We start from the raw sequence: 17,300 nt of genomic DNA on the forward strand, positions 1-17,300 counted from the left end.
TTGGAGTGACAGTAACGATTTATTTTTAGTCAACAGAAAATCAGAAGAGGCACACAAAATGTGGGGGAAATGTGAGCATGGTGGTTTGGCCAAATAAAAGAAAAGAATTATAACAAAACATGGCCTCACTAGACGCTATCTGAAAGAACCAAAAACAAACAAAAGCCTAACTATCTTATCTAAAGAAAAGCTTCTCAGAAACATACACGGGTGGCACCAACCAATATCCTAGTGTCTCTAGACATGGAAATAACTAAGGTGTAGGAAAATGTATAGGGTACCCCCAACTCACCTATCAGCCCACAATTCCCACCACATACCTCTAAGTCCTTCTATGTCTGCTCAGACAGACAGACAGATACACATACACACACACACACATTCCAGGCAGGCCGGGCACACAGCAAGGGAAAGAGAGCTCGTGAACTCTGATAGCCGGCCCTTTTATTCCCGGCTCCGAGTGCAGATAGGCCATCTCCAAGCTCACAGGCTGAAATCATTCAGGTTGATCACCTGAAAACACAGGAAGGGAGGGGGAGGAGGAAAACAGGAGGGAAAACACAACACACACGGGCCCTTTCTGGCACGTAACACCCCTACCCTTAGGAGTCCAAACATAATGTTTGGACTCCTCCTTTCAGCTCAATCACTCACGACTATACAGCACGCGACAAAGCATCAGCAAGAACATTTTCTGATCCTCTTTTATGGTAAATTTCGAGGTTGTAGTTCTGAATAATGAGAGACCAGCGCATAAGACGTTGGTTGTGGTTGTACATCCTGGACAGAAACACCAGGGGGTTATGGTCTGTGAAGACCTTAATAGGCTTGACACTCGACCCAAGGTAAACCTCAAAATGTTGGAGGCTGAACAACAGTGCAAGAGCTTCCTTTTCAATAGTGGAGTACTTAAGTTGTTGTTTGTTAAACTTTCGCGAAAAGTAACTCACAGGATGATCGATGCCCTGGTCATCTTCTTGCAGAAGCACAGCTCCAGCTCCAACTGCACTTGCATCAACTTCAAGCTTGAAAGGTAAGGAGAAATCTGGGGCAGACAGAACAGGATTGCAACACAGAATACCTTTAAGGCTTTCAAAAGACTGTTGACACTCGGGTGTCCAAACAAAGGGTTTTGAGGGACTGGTCAATGCAGTTAACGGAGCCGATACTGAGGAGAAGTTTTTGCAGAACCGACGATAGTACCCAGCCATCCCGAGAAAACGGCGCAGCTCTCTCCTGGTGGTTGGAACAGGGAATGCAGCGATGGCCGTGATCTTCACATCTGCGGGACACACCTGCCCTTGACCGACCTGCTGACCAAGATAGAGGACAGTACCTTTTCCAAACTCACATTTTCCAAGATTTAGAGTCAGGGAGGCAGTGGATAGGCGTTTGAACACTTCTCTTAATGTAGTCATATGACTAGCCCAGTCATCAGAATACACAATAATGTCATCAAGATAAGCTCTGCAGTTCGAAACATCTCCCAGTACCTTATTAACTAGCCTCTGGAAGGTAGCCGGAGCATTACACATCCCAAAGGGCATGACTGTATACTGGAGGAAGCTATCAGGAGTCACAAAAGCGGAAATGTCAGATGCACGTGGTGTTAAAGGAACCTGCCAGTATCCTTTCAACATGTCCAGTTTACTGACATGCAAGGCAGGACCAATCTCATCGATGCAGTCATCAATAAGGGGTAAAGGGTGTGCATCTGGTACAGTCACAGCATTTACCTTGCGGAAGTCAGTGCAGAATCTTGGACTCCCGTCAGACTTTGTATCCAGAAGACAAGGGGAGCTCCAAGGACTAGAACTTGGAACCGCAAACCCGTTCATCACAAGGTAATCAGTCTCCTTCCTCATGATCTCCCTCTTGGCAGGGTTTACCCGATATGCATGCTGCTTTATTGGGAAAGGTTTGGTCAAGACAATGTCATGAGTTATGACAGAAGTTTGTGAGGGAATGTCGCTAAACAGACACTGAAAGTCACAGATGAGGTTCTCAACATCATTACGCTGGGCATCAGGAAGATGAGACAAGTAGTGGGGCAAATCAGACAGTACCTGAGAATTACTTAACCTAGCCCCCTGTGTTGTAGCATTCCGCATCACCAGCTCATCCTCATCAGAGCTCACCTTTGAAGTCAAAGCCATAGGTGAGACCACATCATGGGCTGCAGATGACATGTCTCCATCTTCACGGGAGAGGTATGGCTTCATCATGTTGACATGACAGGCTCGGGTCCGCCGCCTGCGGTCAGGGGTTCGGATGACATAATTTGTTTCATTGATCTTCCTCTCTACAGTGTAAGGACCACAAAATTTAGTAGAGAGTGCAGAACCAGGTATGGGAGAAAGAATCAAAACCTTGTCACCGGGGTGAAACACGTGGGCAACAGCTCTCTTATCGTAGTATTTCTTCATTCTCACCTGGGAAGAAGTCAGAGCATCCTTAGCCAAGGAGCAGGCCTGTTGGAGGTGGTCCCTAAGTTTGGCGACATACTCTGGTATGCTCTTGACCTTCGTCTCTAGTGTGACCAGTTGTTCTTTAAGAACTTTCAAAGGGCCCCTAACCTGGTGTCCAAACACTAGGTTCATGGGACTGAAACCTAGCGACTCCTGCACAGCTTCACGGGCAGCAAACAAAACAAATGGAACTCCATCATCCCAATCCTTCTGTGAGTCAAAGCAGAATTTGCGCAACATTGCTTTCATTGTCTGATGAAACCTCTCTAACGCCCCCTGACTTTCAGGGTGGTAGGGACTAGATGTTACATGTTTAATGCTTAATGTTTTCAGGACTTGTGCAAACACTTTTGACTTGAAATTGGTGCCTTGATCAGTCTGGATCACTTTTGGCAGACCAAACACTGAGAAGAATTTTAACAGGGCCTTGGAGATGACCGGAGCTGTAATTCTTCGTAGTGGGATTGCCTCTGGAAACCTAGTGGAAGCACACATGATTGTTAGTAGGAACTGATTTCCACCTTTAGTCTTCGGCATCGGCCCCACACAGTCCACTATCACTCTCTCAAAAGGTTCTCCCATGACAGGAATGGGACAGAGGGGAGCAGGGGGAATAACTTGATTTGGTTTTCCAGCTACTTGACACACATGACAGGTACGACAATGATCAACAACATCAGCTTTGAGTCCTGGCCAAAAGAAATGTTTGAGGACCCTGTCATAAGTTTTTGTGACCCCCATGTGTCCAGACCATGGGTGGTCATGGGCTAAGTTTAGCACATGAGGGCGAAAAGCTGTTGGCACAACAACCTGGTAAGTCGCACTACAGTCTGCATCCTCCGTGGCATCACTAGTCCAGCGACGCATCAACAGGCCGTCATCAAGGATGTAGGCCATTTTCTTCTTCTTGGCTTCCTCCTGGCTAAGAAGAGAGGAGTGACATTTTGTGAGTGTAGCATCACCTTGTTGGGCTTCAATGAATTCCTTCCGAGTGGCCGGCAAGTTTACAGCCTCCTGACGGGAGAGGGTTGACACAGCATCAGCATCTTGGACCTCAGGCTGAGTCTTGGACCTAGTCATAACAGTATCTGGAAATGGCTGTGTGACCAGAAAAGAGACAGACAAATCTATACCATACTTTTTTGCTTGGGCCCTTGTAACCACACAAGCAGGAAAGACAGACAATGTTTGAGATGTTTTGTCAGACTCTGAGCTCAAATCAGGGGCATCTAGTACCTCTGGGACTGGCATAACTTTGCCCCCGGCTAGGTCATTACTCAGGATGAAATCAACCCCTTTGATGGGCAACACAGGTAGAACAGCAACTTTAAAGGATCCACTGACTAGGGGGGACTGAAGATAAACATTATGCATAGGAGCAGATATAAGACTCATTCCAATCCCCTGAACAATTGCACTGGAGTTACATGACGATTTTGGTGATAAAGGCAAGATGCCCTCCCTAATGATAGTTTGAGAGCCTCCCGTGTCTCTGAGGATCTTCACTGGCTGATGATCTTGCGAATCCTCAGTTAGCGAAACAAAACCTTCAATAATGAAGGGTTTGAAGCAGGGATCAGGTCCAACATCGTCCGGTTGTGTCATATCAAGACCTAGCAGTGATGCACCTTTAATGAGACCCATGCCTTTCGGTTGTTGTAAGCTCGGTTGGTGCTGCTGTTTACGCTTCAGAGTGAGACAATCGGCAACCACATGACCCCTCCTATGACAGTAAAAGCATTCCCGATCCACACGGGGAGGTGATGGAGGCCCCTTGACTTTTTCGAGGGAGGGGTAGCCAGGATCAGGCCTCACTGGGCGTGGTGCTGAAGCTCTATCTGGTCGGGAGGAAGACACAAACACACTCTTATGAGTCAGGACAAACTCGTCAGCCAAGACAGCCGCTTTAGGCAGTGAAGTGACCTTCTGATCATTTAAGAACATCACCATTCGCTCAGGTAAAGCACCCTTAAAATCCTCTAATAGCAACAGCTGACGAAGGGACTCAAAACTATTCTTGACCTCATTAGCGGAACACCATTTGTCAAAGAGAACGCCCTTTTCTCGTGCAAACTCTACAAAAGTTTGTCCATTGGCCCTTTTATGGTTCCTGAACTTCTGCCTGTATGCCTCTGGCACCAGCTCATAGGCACGCAATATTGACTCTTTAACAATCGCATACTTCAAACTTGCTTCTAGTGAGAGAGAGGACACAACCTCCTGTGCCTTGCCTACTAGTTTGCACTGTAGTAGAATAGGCCACATGTCCTTTGGCCAGTTAAGTGCTGTCGCAATTTTCTCAAACGCACTGAAGTATGAGTCAACCTCTGACTCCCGAAATGTTGGTACTAGAGCAATACTTTTGCTGACATCAAAACCTTGTTTTTCAAGGACGGTAGGAGAGGGGGCTGGTCTCTCAGATGTATATGGCAAAGTTTGCACAGAAGAAATTCTCATGGCTTCTACTTCAAGCTTCTTTAATTGAACCTCTTTGTCAGCCTCTATCTCCAACCTGCGTACCTGTAGTCGTAGATCATACTCTGCTTTGCGGCCTCTCTCCTTTTCCTGAGCCTCTAATTGGAGGCGAGCCAGACGAACCTTTAGCCTAGCATCCACACTGGATCCATGTGATTCTGGGGAGAAAGGCTCAAAACGAGGCAAAGTAGGAGGAGCGTCATGTTCAGCTCCCTTTCCTTGAGGCGTAGCCTGTACAGCCTGTTCCTCCTTGCCATCTAGAATAGGGGGAACACTTGGTACAGCAAACAGGTCATCATTATCAACAGAACCCTCAGCCCTAGGCTGGGAAGGGGCAACAAGGACCTTTAACTCAATTAATTTTTCTAATATTTTCTTCTTGATATCCCTTTTGACCCCATGTTTTTGTATTGAAATGTTGAAATGTGCTGCAATACACAGCAAATCCTCCTTGCGGCATGAATCAACCTTTTCAAAAGAAGGATGGTCAATAAAGTCTTGCAGATGGAAACTCATTTGTACTTTTGATGACACTACAACAAATAACTTATTAACGATGATTGTCTTGGCTCAGGAAAAAATATCCCGGACGAGCCCCCAATTGTGTTACGTCCACAGTACGTGGAATGACACGACAACCAAAGATTGATGAGTCAAAGTTGGAGTGACAGTAACAATTTATTTTTAGTCAACAGAAAATCAGAAGAGGCACACAAAATGTGGGGGAAATGTGAGCATGGTGGTTGGGCCAAATAAAAGAAAAGAATTATAACAAAACATGGCCTCACTAGACGCTATCTGAAAGAACCAAAAACAAACAAAAGCCTAACTATCTTATCTAAAGAAAAGCTTCTCAGAAACATACACGGGTGGCACCAACCAATATCCTAGTGTCTCTAGACATGGAAATAACTAAGGTGTAGGAAAATGTATAGGGTACCCCCAACTCACCTATCAGCCCACAATTCCCACCACATACCTCTAAGTCCTTCTATGTCTGCTCAGACAGACAGACAGACAGACAGATACACATACACACATACACACACACACACACACACACACACACATGTCAGGCAGGCCGGGCACACAGCAAGGGAAAGAGAGCTCGTGAACTCTGATAGCCGGCCCTTTTATTCCCGGCTCCGAGTGCAGATAGGCCATCTCCAAGCTCACAGGCTGAAATCATTCAGGTTGATCACCTGAAAACACAGGAAGGGAGGGGGAGGAGGAAAACAGGAGGGAAAACACAACACACACGGGCCCTTTCTGGCACGTAACAATCATCAAAAGTAATGGAATAAAATATCAGATAACAGAATGTGGAACTTAAAATGATTTATTTCTTTTTATTAATTAAAACACTTCAAAAGTCAAAATAAAAATATAAATTTGTAAAAGCTGCTGAGCTTCTGTATCCAAGAAGACAAGTGTCTTCTTGTTTTGATAATTTATCTTGTTTGCTTTCAGAGATTATTAAATAACCTGATTTTCCATTAAAATCTCAGTGCTTGTAGCAGAAAAAAATTAACAGCACATTAACTACAATTTTATTCAGCATAAAAATAACGAACATAAATGACATAAACTGTAAGTCTGGCAATTCATATAGTAAGATAATACTTTATTCGTCCCACAAAGGGGAAATTTGCAATTTGCATTTCATGTCATGTCATTTAATTTCAAAGTTCAAACCCTGGATTATTAGCCTGCAAACTACATTAGTGCACTAAAGTACAACACAAATGACCCAGACCTGGTGGAGGTGCTCTAATCACACCATATTCTAATAATATATATTATAAATTATTGACAAAAATGTACATGCTATGATTATATTACTAGTACTGATTGACTTAAAAACGATCATTTATAAGTGGTGTTGTTGATCAGCATACTTGTGAACACCAGCGCATGTTATGGTGAAGTTCATGTTACCAGTGTGAACGTTATGTTTGCATACAGAGATGTGTGGAACCACATCGGACTGTTAAACAGTTAGCTTTACCCCTGACTGCCTCGTGCAACTCTGATGGTGAAAATAGTTCGCTTGACTTCCATCCGGGGGATATTTATGTTATCTATTGCTAACCTGCAGCTCTTTGAACTCTTTGAACAAGTCCGCATGTCTGTCAGCTGAAAGTGGCATGAGTGCTCCTGCCGATTGTCCTAGGCTTGTTGAAAAAGCAGACGCACGGAGAGAAATATGGGAATATTTCACTAACGTTGCCGACAGTAAGGGCAAGCCCATGGACACCACAAAGCCCATCTGTAAACGACCCTTTAAATCCGTAATGACCAAGAGAGCCAACACGTCCGTCTCGCTCTGCTCTGTGACTGTCTGTCACCGTGAAACCACGCCCACTCTGTCTGCAGACAGTAGCCTCTTTCACACTGCCGGTTGCATGCGGGGATCCTGCGCCAATTCTCTGCACCCGCCTCTGTGTGGAAGTTTCAGATGCGGAGAGGGGGGGAAATTTCGCTCCGGCGCTGATCCGCCTCTGGAGGTAGTATCAGGGTGGTGAGCCGTCCCAGTGTGAACTGATTATCCGGAGGCGCGGAGCGAGGGCATGTCGGTCTGACAGTCTGATAACTGCACAGGTCCTTCACTCAACTAAATACAGAGAAATATGTGCCACAAAGCAACGTTACAGGACCGAACAAAAGTAACGTAGTAACTGTAACTGTCGTTGGCAACTTATATGAGGAAAACAAATAACACAGCTCTACGTGGAGAAGCGTCTGCCCTCCTGTCTGTCCTACCGACTCTTCGTCACATTTCTGCCCGAAAAACAGCATCTGTCACCGGCAAAAAACCTTAACTCACCGAGTGTTTGTGATGAAAATAAATCACCGCGACCGTCAGCCCTCCGGACCGAGACTTCACCGAACTTTCCCCCAGAAAACAGCCTCCGTCCCCGCGAGTGACAGAGTCAGACAGCGTCCTGTTTACTGATGGTGATTATGTATAATTATGTAATTTAGCGCGAAAAACTTAACTCCGTCACTTTCCAGGTGGGTCAGGATCTCAATCACTACACATTATAACAGCATTCATATGATTATAAACTGTCGCGGATTTTGGATTAAAGGGGGAACACCTGGGGAAACACCAACGTCATCAACATGACGTGTACCGTCACGCCTCTTTAGGAGCCGCAGCGCCGGCTTTCTGTGTGAATTAAACACTTGAAGGCGGAGATGCTTCGCTCTGTGTGAATCACCATCGGCGGAGAATTGCCAAACCACCGCTCCAGAGATAATGCAGAGAGGCTGTTTAAAAACGGCTAGTGAGGAAGCAGAGAGAAGCTGCACACAGACATGCTGCCCCGCTGTCACACAAAGGTCATAAAGTACCGCTACTAATAAAATGTGAAAAAGTATTGTTCTTAACGGCTGGGTACCGCGGTACCTTTCTAGTATCGGTTTACCGTGCAACACTAGTCTCTGCTTTTTCCAGGTCACCAAAGATGTCCAGGCTACTGCTAGAAAAACAGACAGACTTGGGTCTACCTCAGAAAAAGCTGCTTCATGATACACCAACACGCTGGAGCTCTGGTTATGACATGGTAGAGAGGTTCTTGGAGCAGCAGCAGGCTGTTAGTGCTGCCCTGGCCACCGAGAAGAAGAAATGGCATCTCATGCCTAGGGACAGTGACATCACCACACTTGAAACAGTGAAGGAGGTGCTTGGACCACTGTGACGGTTCAGATGTTATCAGTGGAGAGAAACTCCCCACAATCTCTGCAGTTCAAGTGGTCATGTGGGACATATCCTCTTGCCTTGCTGCATCTGAAGATGATGCCCCCCTGTGCCGTGAAATGAAGGAGAAAGTTCTAGAGGATCTCAACAAAAGATACACAGACAAGGATTTACAGACTATTCTTAACTGTGCCACATATCTTGATCCTCGTTTCAAAGACACCTTTGTGGTGATGACACCTGAGGTGAAAGAATGTCTCATCAAGGACATCGAGGAGCAGGAGACTCTGCAACACACTGAGTCTGAGGCTGAAGTTGAGGTAGATTCACCAGAGAAGCGGCCAAGAACAGACATGCAAAGGCTCCTCGCAAGCATCAAAACAAAAAAGAAAGGAGAGGTCAGTGCCCCCCCCTGCTCCCCCGGATCTGGGGAAAGGATGATCAATACACAGCAAATCCAAAATGAGCTTGATGTCTATGCCAGAATGACAGAGATCAGCAGAGAAAACAACCCTCTTGAGTGGTGGAAATTAAATTCTGGGACTCTGCCACTCCTCTCCCAATGTGCACAAAAATACTTGTGCATTTCAGCATCCAGCTGTGCCTCTGAACAGGTGTTCAGCACTGCTGGAGGGATCCGTACCCCCAGACGGGGCAGATTAGATCCAGAAAGATTAAACATGCTTGTTTTCATTTCCAAAAACCTGCGTGAAATTAAGAAGAGGTCACAGGAGTAATGTAGACTCTGCCTATATTGTATTCTATATATTGTTCAGAATATACTGTTCAGTATTTTGTTAAGTTATTATGTATAGAATTGAGCTACAGTTTAATGAAGTAGCCTTTGATATGCCTTTGCATAAGTTCTGTGCTTTAAGTTAAATACCTCAAAGTTTGACTAGACACACAAACACACAGAGAAAAGGCCAGTGGATCTGTTTGTTTTTTTGTTTTTTTCAATTTTAACTTTTTAATAAATGTTATTCATAAAAATATTTGTTTCAGTCGAATTCGTACTTCACCAGTATTATGTTTATCATGCCCCAAACAACATTATAAGTAATTAATAAGTATTTATAACTTGTACAAATACATTGCAGTTCATAAAAATAATAATAATAAAAAAAGGCTGCAGTATCGCGATAATACCCGGAACCGTGATACTTTGTCTGGTATAGTATCGTGGTTACTCATTTTGGTATCGTGACAACTCTAGAAAAATGTCATCAATGTGCTGTCTTTTTGGAGACATCAGAAAAGTATCACACTCTGATGAGCGTGATGATAGTGAAAAGGTGTCTGTGCATGAAGATGCAGGAGAGTCTGAAAAGAGGGAGCACATCATTTTCAAAAACATTTTTTACTAATGATTTCATTAATTGACCCACAGTTTCAATTGAGAGTAGGTGAGAGCATGGGATGGTAAAACTGTGCATCTGTTTTTGTTTTTTAATACCAGTAATAGGCTACAATCAGTTTTTGTGGTTAATATGGCCACATTTAAGCAATTTAGTCCATGACAGATAGTCTACTAGTCGGTAACTGAGTGCTCAGGTCAGTATTCTTATCAGTCGACCTGTTTCATGTAATAATAGGTAAATGGATCGGTTCTGAAAACAATGAAAAGCAAATTCTGCCAAACTAAACAAATTAAATTTAAACAGGATATTGGTGAGAACTAATCATTTTTGTTTTGTAAAGTCCATTTCAATGGTTACACGATAATACTGTAACCTCGCAAAGTACAATTTGATCAAATGACCACTTACCAGTGACTGAAAGAGTGTCAACAATTGTCCACAGGATGTCGTTTTTTTCCTCCAGAATGTCACTGAAGACCTCTTCATCGACCTCTGTTCCAGTGTCATCCAGCACATATGTATCTTTTTCAGTGGGTATACTGAACTTCATTTTGAAAACAGAAAAAAAATGTTTTAATTAAGCTTGGGGTGCATTATTGTTCATATTACTACCACACAGACACAGGACAAAGTGGGAAAAAAGTTTTTAGTTTTTCTATCTTAATGGGCCACAGCACTGTAGACTAGCATGGTACCGAAAAGAAAAGAAAGCAGCTTCCAGAGTTGTTTCCGGTATTGAGAAAAATGATTAGAGTGAAAGAAAAATATGTCTTTGAAACCCTTACTGTGGCCAGCTGCAAGTATATCTCTTAGAGTTAGGAATGGCTGTTCATTGCCCAAGGACACAATCTACCTATCGTTTAGGCTACAAGAAGCAGAGACATTAACTTACCCTCCTTGAGAAATTCCGAGTGTGAGGCTCCATTTAGTTTGATGTACTTCTTCTTTCCTTTGTATTGTACTTTGAACAGCATTGCTGCAGACCTTCCACAACTACAACACAAACATACAATTAGTGTAATGTTAGTGGACACACAGTACTTAATGCAGTGCAAAGTCAGGCTTTGTCCACGATTTATTTCTTTTCTGCAACTGGACACCGTCAAGCCGGGAGAAATGGCGGGCACACCTATCAACTAAGAAAAGGAAATTCAGTCCGAGTGACGCGCTGGAGCGTCGGACCCATACCCGGCCGTCGCTGGCAACAGGGGCCTGGAAGGCTTTGCCACGATGAGTGGGAGTAGGGCTAGCCTCATGTGGACCTGCCGCGGTGCTAACCGCCACTCAGACACGTGCTGAGCTTCTGTTCTCACCGTGGCAGCTTGCAGCATAGCATTCGTGGCTCCCGTTGATGGCGACAACTGAGTATGGGCACGACGTTCCAGCGTTTTGCTCGGACTGTATTTCGTTTTCTCTGCTAGCAAGTGTGTATCGTGCACAGTTACCCACTAGCAGCGTAATTTCGGGCGGGAATCGGAAGCTTTGAAGTAACGTTAGCTTAAAAATGCTGGGAGCCAAAACGCGTGCTAAACTGCCCTCTTGGGTGGAAAAAACACACTAAACTGCCCCCTTGGCTGGTTAAAACATGATAAACTGCCCTCTTGGGTGGCAAAAACGTGCGCTAAAGTGCCCTCTTGGGAGGCAAAAATGCGTGCTAAAGTGCCCTCTTGGGAGGCAAAAACGCACGCGAAAGTGCCCTCTTGGGAGCCAAAACGCGTGCTAAACTGCCCTCTTGGGTGGAAAAAACACACTAAACTGCCCCCTTGGCTGGTTAAAACATGATAAACTGCCCTCTTGGGTGGCAAAAACGTGCGCTAAAGTGCCCTCTTGGGAGGCAAAAACGCGTGATAAAGTGCCCGCTTGGGTGGCAAAAACACGCGCTAAAATTCCCTCTTGGGAGGCAAAAACGCATGCTAAAGTGCCCTCTTAGGAGGCAAAAACGTCAACTAAGGTGCCCTCTTGGGAGGCAAAAACGCATGCTAAAGTGCCCTCCTGGTTGGCAAAACACACTTAACTGTCCTCTTGGGTGGAACGAACACTAAAGTGCCCTCTTGGGAGGCAAAAACGCGTGCTAAAGTGCCCTCCTGGTTGGCAAAACACACTAAACTGTCCTCTAAGGTGGAACGAACACTAAACTGCCCTCTTGGCTGGTTAAAACATGATAAACCGTCCACTTGGGTGGCAAAAGGGCCCTCTTAGGTGAAAATAAAACACTTAATTGCCTTTCTTGGGTGGTTAAAACAAGTTTAAGCGCACTCCCGGTTGGCAAAACATGATAACCTGCCCTCTAGTCTTGGGTGGTATAAACGGGTGCTTAAGTGCCCTCTTGGTTGGTAAAACACAAGTGCTCTCTTGGGTGGAAAAACACACCAAACTGCTGCCATTGGATGGAGAATATTGATTCCAATTAAGGCATGCAAGCTTTCCCAGAGTCATTTTATGGTCTCAACAAGTTAAACCCTGTTTATGTTCAATACACTTTGTATGGCCATTAGCCCATATTTTCTGTTTTTTATTTATTTATTTCTTTTATTTAAACGACTGATGGGCTAATAAACTTTCTAGATTGTATTTTCAATTTACAATTTAGACTAGGTCAGTTAGATTCATTGTACTTAGTAAATGATGGAATAAATTAATAGCAGCTAGATAGATGGTAACTTAAGTTTTAACACATTCCTGTTGTTAAAATAAGTCCATTCCATGCATTTAAAGGGATAGTTCGGGTTTTTTGAAGTGGGGTCATATAAAGTATGGATCCATAGTCGATCTGTTCCCTACCGTAATCACCGATCAGCGCAGCCTCAGTTTGGAGAAGTAGAGAGCCGCTCCAGCCCAGACGCTCAGCTTTGTACTGCAGTGAACGGGGTCCAGCGAAAAAGCAAAATTAACACCGCTTTCCATCGCCGTCAGACCGCGCTTTCTTTTGGCACTACATTTTCTCAACCGCAGAACCCCCGTATCCCTACGCACTAGCGTAACTGGGCAACAGCTGATCTGCGAGCGGCAGAATACAGCGCGAGGCCCAGCTGCTGGACGAGAGGTTTACTTTCGATAAAAACAATACTTAACTCTCCGTATCCTTCCGCATTAGCGCTCATGCGTGGGGATACGGGAGTTCTGCAGTTGAAAAAATGTAGTGCCAAAAGAAAGCGCGGTCTGACGGCGATGCAAAGCGGTATGAATTTTACCTATACAACGTACACTTGATCTGATGTAAAACTTTTTAGGTGAACCTTGTTTTAGGTGGTTAATTTCGCTTTTTCGCTGGACGCCGTTCACTGCAGTACAAAGCTGAGCGTCTGGGCTGGAGCAGCTCTCTACTTCTCCAAACTGAGGCTGCGCTGATCGGTGATTACGGTAGGAAACAGATCGACTATAGATATTTACTTTATATGACCCCACTTCAAAAAACCCGAACTATCCCTTTAAGTATTCAGTTTTAGACACACTCTCTCTCAAATGGTCACATGTCAGTGGGGACTTCATACTGACTGAGGTGCAACCCGGCATCCTACTGCTGTGTGAGGTAGGTAGCTAATATAGCAAGCTGTCTATTAAGTTACCAATTTTGCATTACTAAATACTAGTGTATGTAGCCTGGAAGTGCTATTATTAGGTAGAGATGCCTATCACATATTTAAGCCTAGGCTGAGGAGCTAGCCTAGCTAAGTCTTGCGGGAAAAGCTTTTTTAAGCTAGCCAGTAAAATTAAAAGTGGGGTTAGCATTGCATATCAGATAGATAGATAGAATTACTTTAATGATCCCAGACTGGGAAATTATTTTGTTATAGCAGTAGTGGGTCCGCAAATAAAACAACATATCAGGGTTTCCGCCAGGTTTAAGTTGACCCCCCACCAGGCTAAGCATTTGGGATTTTTTATTCTATTTTCATTTTTAAAAATGCTTTTCTTTAAAATGCCTTTTTAAGTGCAATGCTCAGTTGGAAACATATACAGTGGCTTGCAAAAGTATTCACCCCCCTTGAACTTTTCCACATTTTGTCACGTTACAACCACAAACGTAATTTATTTTAATGGGATTTCATGTGATAGACCAACACAAAGTGGTGCATAATTGTGAAGTGGAAGTAAAGTGATACAACGTTTTCAAACATTTTTAAAAATAGAAAACTGAAAAGTGTGGTGTGCAAAAGTATTCACCCCACTTTACTCTGATACACTTAAATAAAATCCAGTGCAACCAATTGCCTTCAGAAGTCACCTAATTAGTAAATGGAGTCCACCTGTGTGTAATCTAATCTCAGTGGAAATACAGCTGATCTGTGAAGGCCTCAGAGGTTTGCTAGAGAACATTGTTGAACAAACAGCATCATGAAGCCCAAGGAACACACCGGACAGGTCAGGGATAAAGTTGTGGAGAAGTTTAAAGCATGGTAAGGATATGAAAAAATATCCCAAGCTTTGAACATCTCGCAGAGCACTCTTCACCCCATGGGATGGGAAGATGGATGGAGCCAAATACAGGACAATCTTGGAAGAAAACCTGTTAGAGTCTGCAAAAGACTTGAGACTGGGGCGGAGTGTCACCTTCCAGCAGGACAACGAGCCTAAACATATAGCCAGAGCTACAATGGAATGGTTTAGATCAAAGAATATTCATGTGTTAGTCAAAGTCAAAGTCCAGACCTAAATCCAAGTGAGAATCTTTGGCAAGACTTGAAAATTGCTGTTCACAGACACTCTCCATCCTATCAGACTAAACTTAAGCTATTTTGCAAGAAGGACTGGGCAAATATTTCAGTCTCTATATGTGCATCGCTGGTAGAGACTTACCCCGAAAGACTTGCAGCTGTCATTGCAGGGAAAGGTGGTTCTACAAAGTGTTGACTCAGGGGGGTGAATACTTTTGCACACCATACTTTTCAGTTTTTTATTTTTAAAAATGTTTAAAAACCGTGGATCATTTTCCTTCCACGTCACAATTATGCACCAGTTTGTGTTGGTCTATCACATAAAACCCCATTAAAATGCATTTACATTTGTGGTTGCAACATGACAAAATGTGGAAAAGTTCAAGGGGGGTGAATACTTTTGCAAGCCACTGTATGTCCATGCTTCATCATAGTTTGTTTCTTTTGAGGTGTCAAATAAATATTGTAAATGTGTATTGTTCCCTGTGTTTTTATCACAGAGCCCTATTGGGTGAAGAAAACACACTAAACTCCAGAAGACTATTAGGCCAAGAAATACTATGAAACATTACTGTTGCAATGACTTAAAGTCCGTGTAAAGCAAAATTAGCCATTTTCTTCTAAATACATTAAACAGGTCATAAATGTGTTTACTTAAAACATGTAAAAGCCATTCGACCATTTAGAATTTAATTTTGGAGTTAGGCTCACAAACTGTTTTTCAACATTTCTGTGTTCAGGATTTAATGGGCGGGTCAGAAATCATGCAAATCATGGCTGCGTTACGAAACTCGGCCATGATTTGCATAAACCCGGCCCTGCAACGGAAGTGGTATAAATACGTTCAGCGTGTCAGCTTCAGCAGTTCTCCCACTCGCTCTCCAGTCTTGGATAGCATTGCTTACAATAGTTTGCAGCTAGCTAACCAGCCAACCAGTCAGCTAACCAGTCATGTCTCCTCCACATCGCTCTGCATCTTTCCTGGATGCCACAGTGTGCAGGGTGACGGCGCTGTTAGCTAATTTAAGTTTCCTTCGGATGACAACGTAAGGAAACGGTAGATCGATTTTGTCAAGAGGAGCTAACGTTACTGTGGGGAGTTAAACATCACCACCAACACCCGTCTCTGCAGTGTCCACTTTACCCCTGATAGTTTCAGCAACTATCACCAGGTAATGTCTGGATTTCTGCAGAGTCTGTTGGCGCTGGTCACTGGGGCCGAACCGACCCTCTCCGTCCCCGGCTTGCGTCCTCTCCTCCCGCCGACAGCGAATGCCACCGGCATAATGTGGCCGCCGCCGCAGCCGACCCTTTCCGTCCCGCTGACAGAGGGTCCCACCGGCGGTATGTGGCGGTAGTATCAGAGCCGCATTATTGGTGAGCCGTCCCAGTGTGAACGGATAATCCGGAGGCGCAGAGCGAGGGCGTGTCGGTCTGACAGTCTGATAACTGCACAGGGAAATGTCCCACAAAGCAACATTACATGACCAAACAAAAGTAACGTAGTAACTGTAACTGTCTTTGGCAACTTATATGAGGAAAACAAATACCACAGCTGTATGTGGAGAAGCGTCTGTCCTCCTGTCCGTCCTCCGCCTGTCCTCCCGACTCTTCCTCATATTTCTGCTCAGAAAACAGCGTTTGTCACCGGCAAAGACTTTAACTCACTGAGTGTTTGTGACGAAAATAAATCACCGTGACCGCCAACCCTCCTGACCGAGACTTCAGGGAACTTTCCCCCAGAAAACAGCGTCCGTCCCCGCGAGTGACAGAGTCAGACAGCATCCAGTTTACTGATGGTGATTATGTATAACTATGAAATTTAGCGCAAAAAACTTAAAGGAGAACTTCGGTCGATTTAAACATGCAGCTTCATTGCTCAAGCTACCCTTGACTTGCCAGCACCGAAGACGCAAACACATTTGGTCCAACCATTACAGAGCTCCGTGAACGGAGACTTAGCATTGACAGCTAACAGCATGGGGTCAGAACTTTACACTGGGTTTTAAGCGTCTTAACATGCTCCACATCTCACACCGAATGTTATGCAACAACAGCAGACACCTTAGCACACAGCACTGTAGCGTGTATGACTCAAACTGAATAAAAAAGTAGTTAAAACAGTGTGTTTGTGCAAGGAGCTACTTACCTGTTTGTTGACATCCGTGTCTTCCGGTAGCTAGACCAAAATAGTCAATCCGTCGAGCGTGCACTTACTCCCTCACTGGCGGAGACGGAAACGTAATCCAGCATTTTCGTGTTTGTGTTCATAATGTACATGTCCATGTTACAGCCTGTCATGAGCCATGAGCCTTACAATAGCCTGTTAAGTGCACACTTGATGGATATGCTAATTCATCACTGAGTGAATGGAAGGAGATCCCTCCCACGGAGGACAGAAGCCCTCCGTCCTCCTCTAGCCTCACCTTCCTGCTCCCTGCTCCTCTCACAGACTGCTCTGTCTCCTCCGTCTGCAGCTGTCGCTGTTCAACTGTTTTAATTGGATTTTCTTCCAAAGAAGAAACTTTTTTAATGATATAATATATATATAATATTTTATAAATGATACTGAGATTTGGTAATGATTTATTTCAACCAGTTACCTCTCAAAAATAGAGGAGGACCAACCTCCTCTGCC

General features: G+C 44.3%; 1 protein-coding gene across 5 annotated transcripts; it reads right to left on the reverse strand.

Moving 5' to 3' along the window:
• LOC115581049 (uncharacterized) lies at nt 1–16,853 on the reverse strand. 5 transcript variants are annotated; one of them, XM_030415871.1, is made up of 5 exons: nt 16,812–16,853; nt 10,900–11,000; nt 10,416–10,551; nt 4,989–6,145; nt 1–4,302 (listed from the first exon to the last, which is right to left on the reverse strand). In XM_030415871.1, exons 4-5 carry the CDS (start codon nt 5,003–5,005, stop codon nt 657–659), a joined length of 3,663 nt encoding a protein of 1,220 aa, XP_030271731.1. In that variant the 5' UTR covers nt 5,006–6,145; nt 10,416–10,551; nt 10,900–11,000; nt 16,812–16,853; the 3' UTR covers nt 1–656. The 5 variants fall into 5 exon arrangements, with proteins under 5 accessions (XP_030271731.1, XP_030271732.1, XP_030271730.1 ...); XM_030415872.1 differs by having other exon boundaries at nt 1–4,306; XM_030415870.1 differs by having other exon boundaries at nt 1–1,310; nt 1,737–6,145.
• Nucleotides 16,854–17,300: the final 447 nt, after the last annotated feature.

Source organism: Sparus aurata, chromosome 5, assembly GCF_900880675.1.
Source record: "Sparus aurata chromosome 5, fSpaAur1.1, whole genome shotgun sequence".
Taxonomy (NCBI): domain Eukaryota; kingdom Metazoa; phylum Chordata; class Actinopteri; order Spariformes; family Sparidae; genus Sparus; species Sparus aurata.